The 17,473-nt window shown below is 39.7% G+C and overlaps 1 protein-coding gene across 3 annotated transcripts in view; it reads left to right on the top strand.

The window, feature by feature from the left end:
- Positions 1 to 17,473, top strand: part of hbs1l (HBS1-like translational GTPase) — a 172,626-nt gene that overhangs the window by 101,551 nt on the left and 53,602 nt on the right. Inside the window, exon 1 of one of the 3 annotated variants that reach the window (XM_060849837.1) lies at positions 7,899 to 7,956. The exons of the other annotated variants lie outside the window; for them this stretch is intronic. Within the exon in view, the coding sequence (XP_060705820.1) occupies positions 7,899 to 7,956 (58 nt within the window). Of the gene's footprint in view, positions 1 to 7,898; positions 7,957 to 17,473 lie in introns of those variants that run through there. 3 annotated transcript variants of the gene reach the window in all.

Here is a 17,473-nt window from a genome sequence, read left to right as displayed (position 1 = left end):
AAATTGCACAAAAATTAAAATCAAACTCACCTTGGAAAAGTACTTGGTCAAAAAAATGTAGGTCCAATTTTGAGGTTTCCATATCCTGCTCCAATGGTTATTTCACTGAAGCACAGAACGCCTACAGTGCAGAAAGAGGCCATTTGGCCTATTGAGTCTGTACTGACCCTCCAAAGAGCATCCCATTCAGACCCAAATGCCCCTCCCACCATCCCTGCAACTCCACATTCCCCATAGCTAATCCATCTAGCCTGCACATCCCTGAACAGTATGGGACAATTTAAAATTGCCTCACCTGCAAATCTTTAGACTATGGGAGGAAACCTGTGCAGACATGGGGAGAGCATACACACTCCACACAGATAGTCACCCAAGGCTAGGTCTCTAGTGCTGTGCCACCATCCAGCCCATTTGAAAAACATCTGACTAGAAATAGGGTTGACCCACTTTTCAGTCCCTGAGAATTACCTAAAGCAAGTTAATCCCTTCCATATGTCGATAACAGGTCTCATGACTGCTTCAGTCCTCTATCACCAAATGTTGGTTAGTGATGACTGAGGAAGGCTTCAAAACTATATCTTCCATGATTCATCAATGCCTCCTACACCCTAAGCAACTGTTGCCAACAAAAAAAAGGTCAATTTAATGAAGTCTTTCCAATGTAGCCAGGAAGACAGGGGAGCTTCCTCAGTTTCACAATATTAACTATTAGCTGCCTCATTCCTTTAGCTACAACCTTCCATCCCTGTTCTAGAACTTGCTGTAGGGCCAAGCAGGTGGCCTGATATTTTTGCAGGCATCATGAGTGAGCTGCATAGTAATATGCAGTAGTAGTTGGCTGCTTGCCCAGATTAAACAAATAGTGTCCCTGATCCTCAGATCTCTTGTTGGGTGTGGTATTCTAGCAATTTGTTAGTTATTTGCTCAAACAGGCTATAGCCAGCTTTTACCCCATCTATCTGTGAGTGCTTTATAATTTAACATCGTTCTTCTCTTTTTCGGCAATTAGTACCCCCAAATTGTGCAGCCTTTGTTAATCAGAGATTCGATTTGCTGAACATTTAATTAAATTCTTGTACTTAAGTTGATTACTGCTAACCTTGTCTTTGCCTTGAAGGTGCTGAAACAGGCTACTTTTAACAAGTATTAGTGTCATGTGAAAATTGATTTCTTAGCGGTCATAATGTCATTTTTTTCACCCCGGACAGCTTTTGTTTAATTTTAAATTTACAAAACGTCTGACTGGTATGTGCTCCAATTTTTAATGTTGACAGTAAACAGTCCCCTGTTTTGTTCATTGAGTGGGCCAGCAGTTTTGTGTTCTCAGTGAAATTGGTTCTGTTTTGTTGTTGAAAGGCCAAGGTGAAGGGCCATATTGTAATCTATTTTCCAGTTTCAAAATGAAAGATAATGAGATAAATTAGAGAGCAGTACTTAATAATAAGAATTTGGATTTTACAAACCTGAAATGCGGGAGGTAAACAACTGTATGCCCTCTGGGAAAGAATAAGTTCAAGTAAATTGGAAAATGCTGATGTGATGAATATTGAAGGGGGTGATGCAAGGAGGGATGATACAGGAAACTTGTTGAATTGTGTTTGCAGAAGGAAGAAGAGAGGATGCAGGAGGATTGTTATATCTATGCAATAGAGAAATTTAAAAAAAGTTGCAGAAGACATGAAGCCATCACAGTTGAAAGGAGAACCAAGTTAAAAATCACATAACGTCAGGTTATAGTCCAACAAGTTTATTTGGAAGCATGGACTTTCAGAAAACTGCTCCTTCATCAGGTGGTTGTGGAGTATAAGATCGTAAGACACAGAATTCATAGCAAAATTTCAGTGTGCTGCAAGTGAAATTATGTATTGAAAAAGACCTGGATTGTTTATTTAGTCTCGCATCTTTTAGAATAACCATGTTGGTTTCAGTTCTTTTTTAAAAAAAAAGTTGTTTTCTCAAGTGAACTTTAACAATAGGTGCCATGTCCTCTCAGACAATGCATTTGAAGGTGTAGGTGTGCTGTGAGAGTCTGTCTGTGCCCCAATATTCAGACTGATTCTATTTCTAAAAAAGGGATTTATAGAATCTTACATGGATTCATGCAGTTTCTGAGCAAAATAAAATGCAATTCTACAAATACAAATTCATCCCACAATTTTATATGTGTGTATGTGGGGGTATGTATGTGGGTAAGGGGAGTATGAGTGTCTGTGAGAATGTGTGTGTATGTATGTGAATGTAAAGGGGTATAAGCCTGTGAGAGGATGCGTGTGTGGATGTGTATGTGTGAGCGTATGAGAAAGTACTTGTGTATAAGAGAGGGTCTGTGTGAGTGCATGAGTCTGGAGAAGTGTGTGTATGTGTGAGACATGGAGTGTTAGTGCAGTGGGGTCACCTGTAGTGTGACATGAACCCAAGGTCCCAGTTGAGGCCATCCCCATGGGTACCAAACTTGGCTATCAGCCTCTACTCGGCCAATTTGCGTTATTGCTTGTCCTGAAGTCTGCCTCAGAGGATGGTCACACAAAGGTCCAAGGTCAAATGTTCCGGACCGCTGAAGTGTTCTCCAACTGGGAGGGGACACTTCTGTCTGTTGATTGTTGTACGATGTCCATTCATCTGTTGCTGTAGCCTCTGCTCGGTGTTGCCAATGTACCATGCCTCAGGGCATCCTTGCCTGCAGCATATGTGAGAGACAACGTTGGCCAAGTCACATGAGTACCTGTCACTTACATAGTGGGCGGTGTCCCCACGTGCAGTGGTGGTATTCATGTCAACACTCTGACACATATTGCAGCGCCCACCTTGACAGGGTTGTATGGTGTTGTGCTTAAAGCCGAGCAGTTTGCTGCGAACAATGATCTGTTTGAGGTTTGGTGGCTATTTAAATGTGAGAAGTGGAGGTTTGGGGAAGGTCTTGGCGAGGTGTTCATCCTCATTGATAATGTGTTGCAGGCTGTGAAGAACATGGCGTAATTTTTCGGCTCCTGGAAATTAGTGGACAACGACAGGTACCCTGTTGGTTGCAGCTCATGTCTCTTTCCTGAGGAAGTCATTACAGCTTCTCGCTGTGGCACGTTGGAATTGGCAGCCGATGAGTTGAGCATCATACCCTGTTCTTACGAGGGCATCCTTGTGTACTTCTAAGTGCCCATCTGATTCCACCTCATCTGAACAGATCCAGTGTATGCGTAGGGCTTGTCCATAGGGGATGGCTGTTTAATATGTTTCGGGTGGAAGCTGGAGAAGTGTAGCATTGTGAGGTTATCTGTGGGTTTGTGGTAGAGTGTGGTGCTGAGGTGTCCATCCTTGATGGAAATGCATGTGTCCAAAAATGAGATAGATACTAAAGCGTTGTCCATGGTGAGTTTGATGTTGGGATAAAACTCGTTGATATCACTGTGTAGTTGTTTCAATGACTCCTCGCCATGGATCCGGAGGAAGAAGATATCGTCAACATACCTGGTGTATAGTGTTAGTTGGAGGTCCTGCGTAAAGAGAAGTTTTGTTTGAACCTGCGCATGAAGATGTTGGCGTATTGAGATGCAAATTTGGTCCCCATGGCAGAAAGCAGTACCACCTGTCTAGCCTTTCTGGAAGGTTGAGCTGTTAAATAAGTGTTTTGCCTTTGATAACAACCAAGTAATTTATTTGAAACAACTTTACAACAGCTACTTACATTTAAGGAGTGTCACGCATATAACAGTATTTGCAACAGGGGAGCTGTGGATTGTCTATTTGAGGTCAAAGGGCATAGTGAACAGATGAGAGACTAGGAATGGACCTGAATGATGCTAGCTGATGATTAAACTTGACAGGCATCAAGAAGCCGACTTTCAATTAAAAAAATCCAATACTTTATTTAAAACAATCAGAATTTGAAGTTACAGGCATGAAATGTGCAGTATGAATACTAGATATGTTAGCAACAATCACCATTATTAAAGAATGAATCAGTCATCTGTCTATGTGCAGTTAAACATGGTGATTAGGACATTGCTGTTTGATGTGTTCTGTTGCTCCAAATGTTTACTATTAAAATGTCTTGCTAAGTCTCAGCATTCAAATACATTGAATGCTGGAAATTTGTGATACGTACGTGATCTCCACTCAAAATGCCAAAGCTAAGGCTTGTCCATTTAAATGTAAGTGATTTTTTTAATGGTAAGGCCTAATTACTGTCAAACAAAATTTAAATCTCATTTCTTCAGATTTTAATTATTGGAGATTTCTAAAACCTCTCAGGATTTACAACCGGGTACATTAAGGGAGAATACTACTAGGTATACTAAAACTATGTCACGACAGATGGATTAAGCCAGAGCTTTCCAGGTGATGGATAATTAGAGAGCTTTCCATAACTCTAGAAAACATTGAGGACAGCAGGTGGGATAACATTTCACAGGTGAAAGAATTTCCAAAGAGGAACTGGAGTTAAAGAGGGTATGTAGGGATTGCTTGAATGTCACAAAGAGGATGATTGTTATATATTGTGAGGACCAGAAGATTCCTTGGAGTCTGGAGGCATTTATAGATTTTAGTGTGAATAAAATATAATTGCCATAATTGAACAAAAAAGGCTACGCTTCGAGAGGGGGTATTCTTTTTCTCCTTAAAATCAGAATTTGTAGAGAAAGCTGAGAGAAACATGTCAAGTTTTATTTAGGAATGTAGCCATTAAAATGTTTGGTAAGGAGAGGAGGAAAGGAAGCTTCAAAAAGGTGAGAGTCAACTTTAACTGGATGCCAATGTGGAGTAACATAAAGCAATTGGTCCTTCATTCAACAAAATTGTACTTGCAACTGTGGTGATGCATTTACAATGTTACGTAAGTGATGAAATGCCTTCCTGATTGATCAAAATGTGGGATGTGATGGACAGACATTTTGAGACATTGAAAAAACAGGCATACTTAAACCAAGGTGTAATACCCCATCTGACAGAAGAAATCTGTAAACAGTGAACATTTTCATGCTTCTTTGGATGTGCGGGTTAACTTACTGCCAGCTACAGAGGTCAGAAGACTGAATGCATTACTTGGACTAGAGAAAAGCTGTAAATACTTTGTGAAGACTACGTGGCAATGTTCCTGACATTAAGTATCGCAATTTTAACCCTTTGGTGTGAAAGTGGAACTGGATTATAGATTTTCAAGGAGGGAGTTGGATAATTTTCTAAGCAAGCTGTTCAGAGATGCTATTATACACCTCTGAAGCAGGGAGAGCTTAAACCCAGGCTCTCTGGCTCAGAGTTGAATACACGCTGCCACCACACCACAAGAGCTGTGTAAGGAAACAGATATGAAACTGTAATCAGATAGTAGCAGTGAGAAAAAGCATTATATCGTAAGTTACATTTGGCAATGTGTAAAAATATGGGCATCAGCAATTATGGGATGGAAGCAGGATATTGATCATTGATGAAGGATATTGTTGCCTGAAGGATATTAATATGTTAAATGACATTGAGGGTAGCAAAAGTGTTATTGCTGGCTTGATCACTGGAGTACCTCTGTAGTTATTGTAGATAATTAGCCTCAAGTTGTCATAAAAGGTGATTTCTGAAGTCTAAGTAATATATCAATTCTACTTGAGAAAAGTTGGCAAATCCCAGGTGTTTTTCCACATTGGCAAGTTTTTAAAAATTAAGATTAAAGATGTGGGCATGTTGAGTATGTGGTAGTGAATTTCCTTCTTGAATTGTTAAAATCCGAGTGGTATAAGTACACCCACAGAGCTGTTAGGAGCAGAGCTCCAGGATTTTGACCCAACGTTAGTGAAGGAAAGGTGATATAGTCCCAAGTCAGGATAGTAAGAGATGATTTTGCAGGTGAAGGTGTTCCATGTTACCTTCTGCTTGACCTTTAGTTGATAGAGGACGTGGGTTTACGTGCTGAGCAGGAGGCTTAGCGAGTTGCGTAGTGTATCATGCACATCTACTGCCATTATGTATTGGTAATAGAGTGGATGCTCATTTTTTTTATATTCATTCACAAGATGAGGGCATCACTGACTAGGCCAGTATTTATTGCCCAGAAGGCAATTAAGAATCAACTATATTACTGTAGGTCTGGAGTCAATTGTTGGCCACACCAGTTAAGGATGGTGGTTTCCTTCTCTAAAGAGTGTTAGTGAACTAGGTGCATTTTTCTGACAATCGGCAATGGATTCGTGGTCATCAATTAGCCTCTTAATTCCGCATGTTTCATTGCATTCAAATTCTACCACCTTCCATGGCAGATTTAAACACTAGTCCCCAGGACATTATCTGTTTTTTTTTGGATTAACAGTGCAGTGACAGTACCACTAGGCCTTCACTTCTCCCTGGTGGATGGGATGCCAGTCAAATGGCTGCTATGTCCTGCATGCTGTGAGCCTCCTTGGCTGTTGTTGGAGTTAGAATATTCCCCACTTGCCTGGATTAGTGTATCACGTTCCTGACTTGTAGCTTATTGTTAGCAGGCTCAGCCTATATTTACATATTTCTCAAACTTTTTATTGAAAAGACCAAGCGGCAAAAGCCCTTCATCGGGAATGGAGGGTGGAGGGATTTTGCCCGAAATGTCAACTCGCCTCCTCGGATGCTGCCTGATCTGCAGTGCTTTTCCAGCTCCACACTCTGGACTTGTAGAAATTACTTCCCTGTCATTGGCTGGCAATGTGATGAAAGAGGAAGCTTCATACAATGCCAACAATATATTCAAACTACAGGTATATAGTTTGCCTCTCTAAGAAGGTATACTTCATCACATTGCTGTTCAAAAGGAGGATTCCTCCTACTGTCTTTGGCAGTGATAACACTGAGGTGGGAGAATAGCAGCAAAGAAGGTAAATCAGCCTAAGAACTCAGAGGGTGGGGAGCAGAATACTACTAATGGCCGACTTACAAGAGAGAATAGCATTTAAGAAAGCAGCTAGATTTTAGAAAATCCCAATGCAAACTTGATCATGCATTTACAGATGCATCACTTCATGAGGGAATCTCCCATATTCAATGAGACTACTGAAATAAAAATTGTCCAGACAACCAATTTGTATGAGTTGATTTAAAATAATTTTTAATATTTGTTTTGCTAAATGCAAATATAAATATTGAGAAAATGGTATTTCATTACAAAATAGTAGTGAAAATGTTTCTGTATAAAATTGTGAAATTTATTTGTGAATTTTGCATGGTGCTGATTGTATTGTGTTTTGTTTTATACCACCTGTTGTGATCAAAACAGTCAGTCTCCATCTCTGTTAGTTTTGCAAAGTATGCTCTTGATTTTTTTGTTTTTGTTTTATGCCACCTGTTGTCACCAAAACAGCCTCCACCAAATTGTACCTTTCTTTTTACCATCTACTCCCTGTGATAATGATTCATGTTGTATTGTCTCATATTAAATGAGAGCAAGTAGTCAAAAGAACAACTTATTTTTCCTGTGACATCAATTTATCAAGGAGCAAATCCTTTAAGAACTACTTCTATTTGTAGTTTGTCAAGTGATCTTTAACTAGTTCAATAGTTTGCTTATCAGACTGAATGTGATTTAATATATGATTAAATGTCAGACTGAATGTGATTTAATGTCTCACAGATTAGTGTTGCATTATTCATTTTCAGCTAGCATCTGAAGGTGTAATTGGCTAAGGCATAGCTAGTTGGAAATCCCCTTAGTTATATTTTTACATGCAAGAAACAATCATGTTTATGAACAACTGATGCTCCCAGTTTTTTCTTTGGGTATGAGAAGAGTGGGAGGGGCATAGGGGTCAGTTTCAGTACAAGGTTAAACTAAGCCTAATCTGAAGAATGAAACAATGCATTTTTGCAATGTAGTTTTGTGAAGTGCTGCTGCATGGAAAACATCAAGTTTTTCTAAACCAAATTATTGTAAACCATATAAAGCAAAGTAAATGATCTGTTTCCCTTTTATTGCCCTCATGACATCTCACTGGACAGCAGCTTTTACCAGTAAGTGGAGCAGTCTCTACAGGAAGGCTGATTAACAAAGATTCAAAGTGACTTGAAGTTATCACTTGTTTTTAGATGTCATTATCAGTTGAAACAGATTATTTACATTTTAATTGCACTTTATCTTCACATTTTATCTTTAATTTATAAAAGCTATATCCAGTTGAAATTTTGTAACTTTGAAGTCAGGCAATTATTATGATATGTGTTTATTGTATAGCAATGAAAAATTTCTATATAATTTACATTTAATAGAGAAGAGCTAAGAGAAACAAAATTCACAACGTTATTCTTCATCATTACTTTCAGGTGACCAACTTAAGGATGCACAGTTTGTGGAATAGAAAGTTATGCATAATCATTTTTAGAAATTGTCTTAATTAAGAGCAGGTCCTTTAGCCTTCTAAATATTATTGACAGGCAGTTGTTTTACATTGTTGATTTTAGTGACATATTTATATTTTGCTGAATGATTTTGAATGAAGTGTCCAGACTTACTTAATATGTACACAGTACTGTAAAACTGACGGTGCAGTTTTAGTGAAATAGCACCTCTCTGTGAGCACATGCAGAATCGCATGAATTTTAAATCTTGTCAGGTTGTGTTTTAAATTTGATACTAATTAGCACACTTCACCACAATTAAATACTTCTACATTTGAATTTGAATAAAGCTTGAACTTTGTTAAATGTCTTTTCTAAAACAGATTAAAGAACTTGCATGTTATTGTGTATTTTTTTAAGTAGATGATAGGTTTGCATCGCTAAGCTTCATTTGTTTGAAAAATGATAAACGGACCAACATAAACAAAGATTTCACAACAAACCCTAAAATGCTCTGCTTAGATCTGCTGAATCCAAGACTCTTAACAGTACACATATGTTACCTTTGCTCTGAATATAAACCTAGTCTTGGATGTTGCATAGGCAGTAAGTTTTCAGTGTTGCAAGGGACTCTGTGGTATTTAATTTCCCCCACCTGAAGCATATCTTTAACAACTTTGACCACAACCCGAACCTGTGCAGTGGTTGCTGTTGTGGTTTGCAAGGTGTATTGTAGATTTTTATGAACCTCATCACTCTTTGGGTTTGGTTCAGACAACAGCTCCTTCCTGACAAGGTGCACACAAGACATCTTAGTAATAATTTTGGTTTAATAAAAAATGTAGTCAAACTCTGCAATTTAAAAACGATGTCTTCTACAAACAAAATGACTAAGCTTACCTATTTGTTAAACTATATTTTGATTCGAGTTTATTGATGTTCTGAAATGAATGCAGTTCAAAAGATATGGAGGGGGTGAAAGAAAATCAACAGCACTTTAAAAAAAAAGTCTGAACTGTTGACATTTGCCCCACTAGATCTGTCTACGTTTTGATTTCCTTGGAGGATTTGACATTTCTTTAGCTAAAAACCGAACATTTTAGCAATTTTGTAAGTCTTAAAATTGTAGCTGAAAATGGCTAAATTTTTTCTTAATTAATTCATGGAATATGCGCATTTCTTTCTGGGCCAGCATTTGTTGCCCATCCCTCGTCACCCTTGAGAAGGTTGTGGGGAGCTCCATTGTTGAACTGCTGCAGCCCATTTAGTGTGGGTAGCCCCACAATATCATTAGGGAGGGAGTTTCAGGATTTTGATGCAGTGGTACTAAGGGATTGGAGATATATTTTCAAGTGGCTTGGAGGGGAATACAAGTGGTGGTGTTCCCATGAATTTACTACCATTGTCCTTTGTGTTGTTAGTGACCTGTTGTCTGGTAGGTGCTATCTAAGGAGCTTTGGAGAATTTCAATGATACGGTTTGAAGATAGTTACAATGCTGCTACTGAGTGTCAGTGGTGAAGAGAATGAATGTGTGTGGATATGGTGTTACTCAAGTGGATTGCATTGTCCTGAATGGTGTCAAGACTTTTGTGTTTTGTTGTAGGTGCACTCATCCAGCCATGTGGAGAGTATAACATTATGTACTTGACTTGTGTCTTATAGATGATGCTTTATGGAGTTAGTCGCTGAATAGGTTCATAGCCTCTGAACTGCTTTTGTAGCCACTTGACTTGTATGACTAGCCCAGTTCGGTTACTGGTCAATGATAACCTCAGGATGTTGACAGTGGTTGATTCAGTGATAGCAATGCCAATGAATGTTGAGGGGAATGGTTCAATTGTCTATTGTTTGGGTCTTGCTACATTTGGACATAACTCCTTAAGTAGAACTTCAGGTTACTATAGACCAGTTAGCTTAAATCTGTGAATGTGAAAATGTTTAAGTATTTTATAAAGGATATAATAGCAGAGCCTTTAGAAATGCAAAATATGATCAAGTAAAGTCAACATGACTTCATGAAGGAGTTGTCATGTTTGACAATTTACACTAGCTCTTTGAGGAGGTGACAAGTAGGATACATGAAGGAGAAGCAGAGGGTGTAATAATATGTTTGGATTTCAAAAGGCATTTGATGAGGTACCAAACATTAAACTATTTAAGATGAGAGTCCAAAGTGTTGGAGATAGTACCTGTAACTATTGGAGTTCCAATGGGATCACTGCTGGTGGCACAATTACTTACAATATATATTAATGACTTGCAGGTATAATGTAAATGTACTATGGCGAAATATAAAGTTAGCCCTGAAGTCTCAGGGTCGGCATGAGCAGTCACATTCACTCCCATCCCCATTTGGACCACTTCCCATGATAGCAAATTGATGAAATTCGGCCTGAACACGGAGGACACTCCACCCTCGAAGGCAAGACAGGCGGCAGAACTGCCGGGTCAAATCCGGCTGAGCTACCCGGCTTGGAAGTGTCAAAACCGGTATGAGCAGTCACATTCACACCCATCACTATTTGGAGCCCTTCCCACACTTGGAAATTGATGAAACTCGGCCTGAACATGGAGGAAACTCCGCCCCCGAAGGCGAGACAGTCGGCAGAACCGCCGGGTCAAATCCGGCTGAGCTAGCCGGCTTGGAGGTGTCAAATTCAGTATGAGCAGTCACATTCACACCCATCCCCATTTGGACCACTTCCCATGATAGCAAATCGATGAAACTCGGCCTGAACATGGGGGACCATCCGCCTCTGAAAGTGAGACAGTTGGCAGAACTGCCGGATCAAAGAAGATTGATGAGGGCAGAGCAGTAGATGTGATCTATATGGACTTCAGTAAGGTGTTCGACAAGGTTCCCCATGGGAGACTGATTAGCAAGGTTAGATCTCATGGAATACAGGGAGAACTAGCCATTTGGATACAGAACTGGCTCAAAGGTAGAAGACAGAGGGTGGTGGTGGAGGTGGTAAATGACTTTTTGTCATTTACTTAAATGATTTGGATGCGAGCATAAGAGGTACAGTTAGTAAGTTTGCAGATGACACCAAAATTGGAGGTGTAGTGGACAGCGAAGAGGGTTACCTCAGATTACAACAGGATCTTGACCAGATGGGCTATTGGGCTGAGAAGTGGCAGATGGAGTTTAATTCAAATAAATGCGAGGTGCTGCATTTTGGGAAAGCAAATCTTAGCTGGACTTATACACTTAATGGTAAGGTCCTAGGGGGTGTTGCTGAACAAAGAGACCTTGGAGTGCAGGTTCATAGCTCCTTGAAAGTGGAGTCGCAGGTAGATAGGATAGTGAAGAAGGCGTTTGGTATGCTTTTCTTTATTGGTCAGAGTATTGGTACAGGAGTTGGGAGGTCATGTTGCAGCTGTATGGACATTGGTTAGGCCACTGCTGGAATATTGCGTGTAATTCTGGTCTCCTTCCTATTGGAAAGATATATATGAAACTTGAAAGGGTTCAGAAAAGATTTACAAGGATGTTGCCAGGGCTGGAGGATCTGAGCTACAGGGAGAGGCTGAACAGGCTGTGGCTGTTTTCCCTGGAGCGTCGGAGGCTGAGGGGTGACCTTATAGAGGTTTACAAAATTATGAGGGGCATGGATAGGATAAATAGGCAAAGTCTTTTCCCTGGGGTCAGGTAGTCCAGAACTAGAGGGCATAGGTTTAGGGTGAGAGGGGAAAGATATAAAAGAGATCTAAGGGGCAACCTTTTCACGCAGAGGTGGTACGTGTATGGAATGAGCTGGCAGAGGATGTGGTGAAGGCTGGTACAATTGCAACATATAAGAGGCATTTGAATGGGTATATGAATAGGAAGGGTTTGGAGGGATATGGGCCGGGCGCTGGCAGGTGGGACTAGATTGGGTTGGGATATCTGGTCGGCATGGACGGGTTGAACGGAAGGAAATAGAAAAAAGGAATAGAATATAAAGATAGTGAGGTTTTGCTAAAACTGTATGAGAAACTAGTCAGACCTAGAGTACTGTGGACAGTTTGGGGCTTCTTAAGCAAGAAACAATATGCTTGCATTGGAGCCAGCCCAGAGGAAGTTCATTAGGTTGATGCCAGGTATGGAGGGACTGTCTTATGCAGAGTACAGAAGAACGAGAACTGATCTTCTTGAAACATACAAAATGCTTAGGAGTCTCGTAAGGGTAGATGCAGAAAGGTTGCTTCCCTAGTTGAATAATCAAGAGGTAGAGGACATAACCTCAGTATAAGGGGTTGCAATTTAAAGTCTGAAGTAAGGAGGAATTTCTTCTCAGTTGAGTGAATTTATAGAATTCTTTACCACAAAGCATTTTTAAGTTTGGATCACTAATTATATTCGAGGCTGAAAGAAAGAGATTTTTAATCAATTATGGGATAACGATTGTAGGGAAAAGGCAGGAAAGTGGAGTTGAGGATTATCGAATCTCATTGAATGGTGGAGTAGACACAATGGACTGAATGGCCTACTTCTACTCCTATGTCTTTTGTCTTATTATTTGTAAAGAGCCACGAATGGTGCTGAACATTGTGCGGTCATCAATGAACATTCCCACTTCTGGCCTTATGATGGCGGAAATGTCATTTTGGAAGCAGCTGAAGATGGTTGGGCCTTGGATACTATCCTGAGGAGCTCCTACCAAGATGTGGAGTTCAGATGGTTGACCTCCAACAGCCACAACTTCCTTCCTTTGTGACCAATAATAGCATTTCTTATTGTTTTGCTAATGCAACTTAAAAAAAACTATCACTGAAGATATTTGTTTTGTTCATTGTGAAAAAAATAAAAATGTAACTAATCTTTATGCCTCTTTTCATAACTACATGTTTCATAAGACTGCAAATAAACATCAAGACCTTCTCAGGTCAACTAGATACTGAAGTCCTGCCATTGATGCACGCATCCTAGGAACAAATGCAGCTTTTCAAAAAATGAGTTAATTAGAGTTTGATGTTGATCTTTCATTTAGATGAGAGAAATGGAGTATACATTCACTGGAGAACTGAAGACGTGCTCAGATGACTGCTTATTTGATGGTTATGAATGATAACCTTTTCACCTAACTTGTACATACTAACAATGACTGGGCTGTGAGTTATCAAAATAAAAGTTACTTTTGATGGGAGGTGGAACAGTTCCCAGTTTTAGGCATCCAGTGTCAGAATCAGAATTCTGATGTCATCTGGATAGATCTGCGCCTTGCAGATACAGAGGGGCAAGGCACCTCAAGTGTCTGCGTCTGAGAGGCATCATTGCAGCACATAGTATTTTACCACTTACCGTCTGTTGTCTCCTTGAGTAACATTGCTGTGTGGAGATCTTTTGTACTATGGTCCCATTCCCACTTAGCATTAGATTAAGATTGTCAAACTTACTTTGTATAAAGACCTTGCGGCCTCATTAATCAATTATTCTATTTAGTCATATCTATATCTCGTCATCAAAATGGTCAATAGTTGACACCAAGTTTTATTCATGAAATAAAAACAAGTGGCACCTATGGGCCAGGGCACCAGTCCAATATCTGCTACACAATGTGACTGAGAGGTTTAGATACTGTATTTCACAGTAATTGAGACCTGTCAAGATGTTTGCAGGTTTGAGAAGACATGTAAGTTTACATGAAATGGACAATGCATCCTGTGACTCCCATGTGCTAATATTGATGTGTCTGGGATATCAAGGAAAGAAGGTTTACTGAGAATAAGCAACTTAGACTTTAATATTCTAAGTATTTAATATTATTTAACCAGTCAGGAATCTTTTGATTTTTTAATATCAATGTATGAATGCTGCTTAGGGACATTTTAATATTGTAATAGGTCTTTAATAGATAAAAGGGATTGAAAATATGTACGTTCAAGTAGTTCAACTTTTTCTAAATTTAATATTAGAAGAACGCTGACCAGAGAGTTGCAAGTTTGTGCCAAAATAGAAACACATTTCTGCTCCCAGCTGGATTACTAGATGGGGAAGTATTATGTGAAAGTGAGATTTTTTTTCTGTTAAAGGGAAAATCTGCCATCATCCATTGTGCCTTATTTGAATTGCAGTTCCGACTAGCCTGTCAAAGTATTATAGTCATTGATTACAATAGCACTGTATATTTATGTAGCCAAAGTTTGTGAGAGGATTTGTAACTCGGGTGCTCGTTGTTGTGGTTCTGTTCGCCGAGCTGGGAATTTGTGTTGCAGACGTTTCGTCCCCTGTCTAGGTGACATCCTCAGTGCTTGGGAGCCTCCTGTGAAGCACTTCTGTGATGTATTCTCCGGTATTTATAGTGGTTTGTCTCTGCTGCTTCCAGTTGTCAGTTCCAGCTGTCTGTTGCAGCGGTCGGTATATTGGGTCCAGGTCGATGTGCTTATTGATTGAATCTGTGGATAAATGCTGGAGGAAACATCACAGAAGCGCTTCACAGGAGGCCCCCAAGCACTGAGGATGTCACCTAGACAGGGGACGAAATGTCTGCAACACAAATTCCCAGCTCGGTGAACAGAACCACAACAATTTATAAATCCATTTCAATTGGATACAACATTCCAAAGCACTTTACTGGACCATGATAAGATATAGTATAATGACAAGCTATTTAAGGAGATATTGGGGCAGATTATTAACAGCGTTGTCAAAGAGTTAAGTTTTAAGGTGATTCTTAGAGGAAAGTGTGGAGAGGTGTAAAGATGATGTTCCTGGGTTTAGGGCCTAGGCCGCCAAAGGCATGGTTGATCAATTAGATTCTGGGATGTGCACGATACAAGGACTAGAGGAGCAGAGATATTGCAGATGATAGTGAAGCTGAAGGAGATGACAGAGATAGGAAAGAACAAGACCATGGAGAGATTTAAAAACAAGGGTGAGTATTTTAAGATCAAGGCAGTGCATGACCAAGATCTAGTTTTTGTCAATGAGCACAGGGACGATAGGGGAATGGGACTTGATATGAGTTAAGAAACAGACTGCAGGGTTTTAGCTCGCTTCAAGTTTACAGAGCAGAGAAAGTGGGAAGTAACTGATAAGTTGGAATAGTTAAAGCTGGAGGTAATGAAGTAATTAATGAGAATTTCAGCAGCAGATGAGCTGAGACAGGGATGATGTTTTGCAGGTGGGAGTAGGTAGACTTAGTGATGGCATATGTTGGGTGGGAAAGTTGTGAATATGCTATTCTAATCTCAATTGACAAGGAGAGTAATGGAACCAGTAACTAGGGGAAGTGGCTTCAGTCCTTGCCGTGTCTAATTGAACAACATTTTTGATCACTTGCATAAAAGGTAGAAAGTTTTTTTTTGTTAGGAAAAGGATTTATTGGCCTGGGGGAGAAGAAAGGGGAAGAAAATGGTGAGTATATCTTCTGCCAAGCATTTCAAAGCTGTACTCTGTTTCTTGATCCTTCTACCAATGGGAGCAGTTTATCTTGATTCATTCTGTTCAGACACCTCATGATTTTAAACTCTTCTGTGAAAGCTAAGAACAAACACAGCCTCTCCAATCTATTCATATAACTTGAGTTCCTCATCCAAGGGACAATTCTCTGAAGTCTTGCTGTGTCCTTTCTAAATCCTGCATATGTTTAAGTTCAGTGGCCAAAGCAATATTTAACAAGTCTCTAACTTTGTTTATATTATGAAGTTCAGAATCCCCTAGTCTTTTCAGCTACTTTTTTTAACCCACCAGCTCAATGTTTTGTGCATATCTGGTCTCCCTGTTCCTGCAGCCTTAGAATCACATTCTTTATTTTGTGATGCCTCTCCTTTCTCTTCCTACCAAAGTACCATGTCACACATCTCTGCTTTGATTTGTACCTGACATGTGCCCACTCGTTCCACGAGCTTGTTTGTCCTCGTGAAGTTTGTCACGACCATCCTCACAGTTCACAATACTCTTGAGTTTTGTGTCATCTACAAATTTTAAGGTTGTATCTTGCACATACAAGTCTGAATCATTAATATGGATCAAAAAAATAACGGCCCTCCAACCATCCCTTGGAAATACCTTCCTTGATTCTTTTGTAAATTTAAGGTAATTGACAAAAGAAGCAATAGTGATATGTGGAAAAAGCATTTTCACGGTGAGTGGTAAGGATTTGGAGAGTATCGTATGGAAGGGTAAATTGGGGCTTTCAAAAGGAATTGGGCAATTATCTGAAAGGAAATGTTTTGCTGGGCTGTGGGGAAAAGGAAGGATAGTGACATTAGGTGGATTGCTTCTTCAGAGAGTCAGAACAGACATGATTGTCTGAATGGCCTCCTTTTGTGGGCAAACCATACCGTGAAACTATGGTCCAAAGAACAACTGTTGACCACTATTCTCAATTTTCTCTAATTCAGCTAACTTCATAGTCGCTTTGCCTTGTATCCTATAAGCTGCAACTTTGTTGATAAATCTGGTATTTGGAAGGCTATGTACAACACATCATGGAAAGGTAAATGAGTTGCCTAGCATGGTACTGAGTCAATAATAATAAAAGCAGGAAGTGTTCAAGAAGCTTGGCAGGTTTGGCAGCATTTGTGGAGAGAGAAGCAAAATTAACATTTTGAGTACAAAAAAAGTGGAGTCATACAGATTTGAAATATTAACTCTGTTTCTCTCTCCACAGATCTGCTGAGTTTCTTTGGCACTTTTTTGTTAAGTTTCAGATTTCCAGCGTGCACATTATTTAGCTTTTTTGTTGATGTGTGATACTGAGTCATTCAGACAACAGTGAATTGAACTTGTATATGCCTTTAATGTAAGGACTGGGACATAATCAGACAAAATTTGACACCAAACCACATAAAGAGATAGTGGATGTGTTATCAACAGCGTGTTTAATGAGCTAGGTTTCAAGGAATGACTTAAAAGAGTAAATATTGGTAGAGGGTGGAAATTCCAAAGGTTAGTGCCTCTGTAGCGAAAGGCATGGCCATCAGTAATAGAGTGAAAAAAATCAGAGATACGTATGAGATAAGAATTACTGGATTAGCAAATGCTTGGGGGTTTGTAAGGCTGGAGGAGGTTGCAAAGCTGGTTACAGAGAAGGTGAAATGTTTGGGGTCGTCAAGAAAGAATTTGAACACTAGGATTAAGGATTAGAAAAATTGAGGCATTATCAGATTGGAAGCCAGTGAGCCCAGTAGTAACAGGTGAGCAGGGTTTGGTTTGAATTATGATAGGGAAAGCAAGGCTTTGATTGAGCTCAAGTTAAAGAATG

The sequence above is a fragment of the Hemiscyllium ocellatum genome, chromosome 3 (assembly GCF_020745735.1).
Source record: "Hemiscyllium ocellatum isolate sHemOce1 chromosome 3, sHemOce1.pat.X.cur, whole genome shotgun sequence".
NCBI lineage: Eukaryota > Metazoa > Chordata > Chondrichthyes > Orectolobiformes > Hemiscylliidae > Hemiscyllium > Hemiscyllium ocellatum.
Note: the sequence above shows the minus strand (reverse complement) of the source record. Positions and strands in the feature narration are given on the sequence as shown.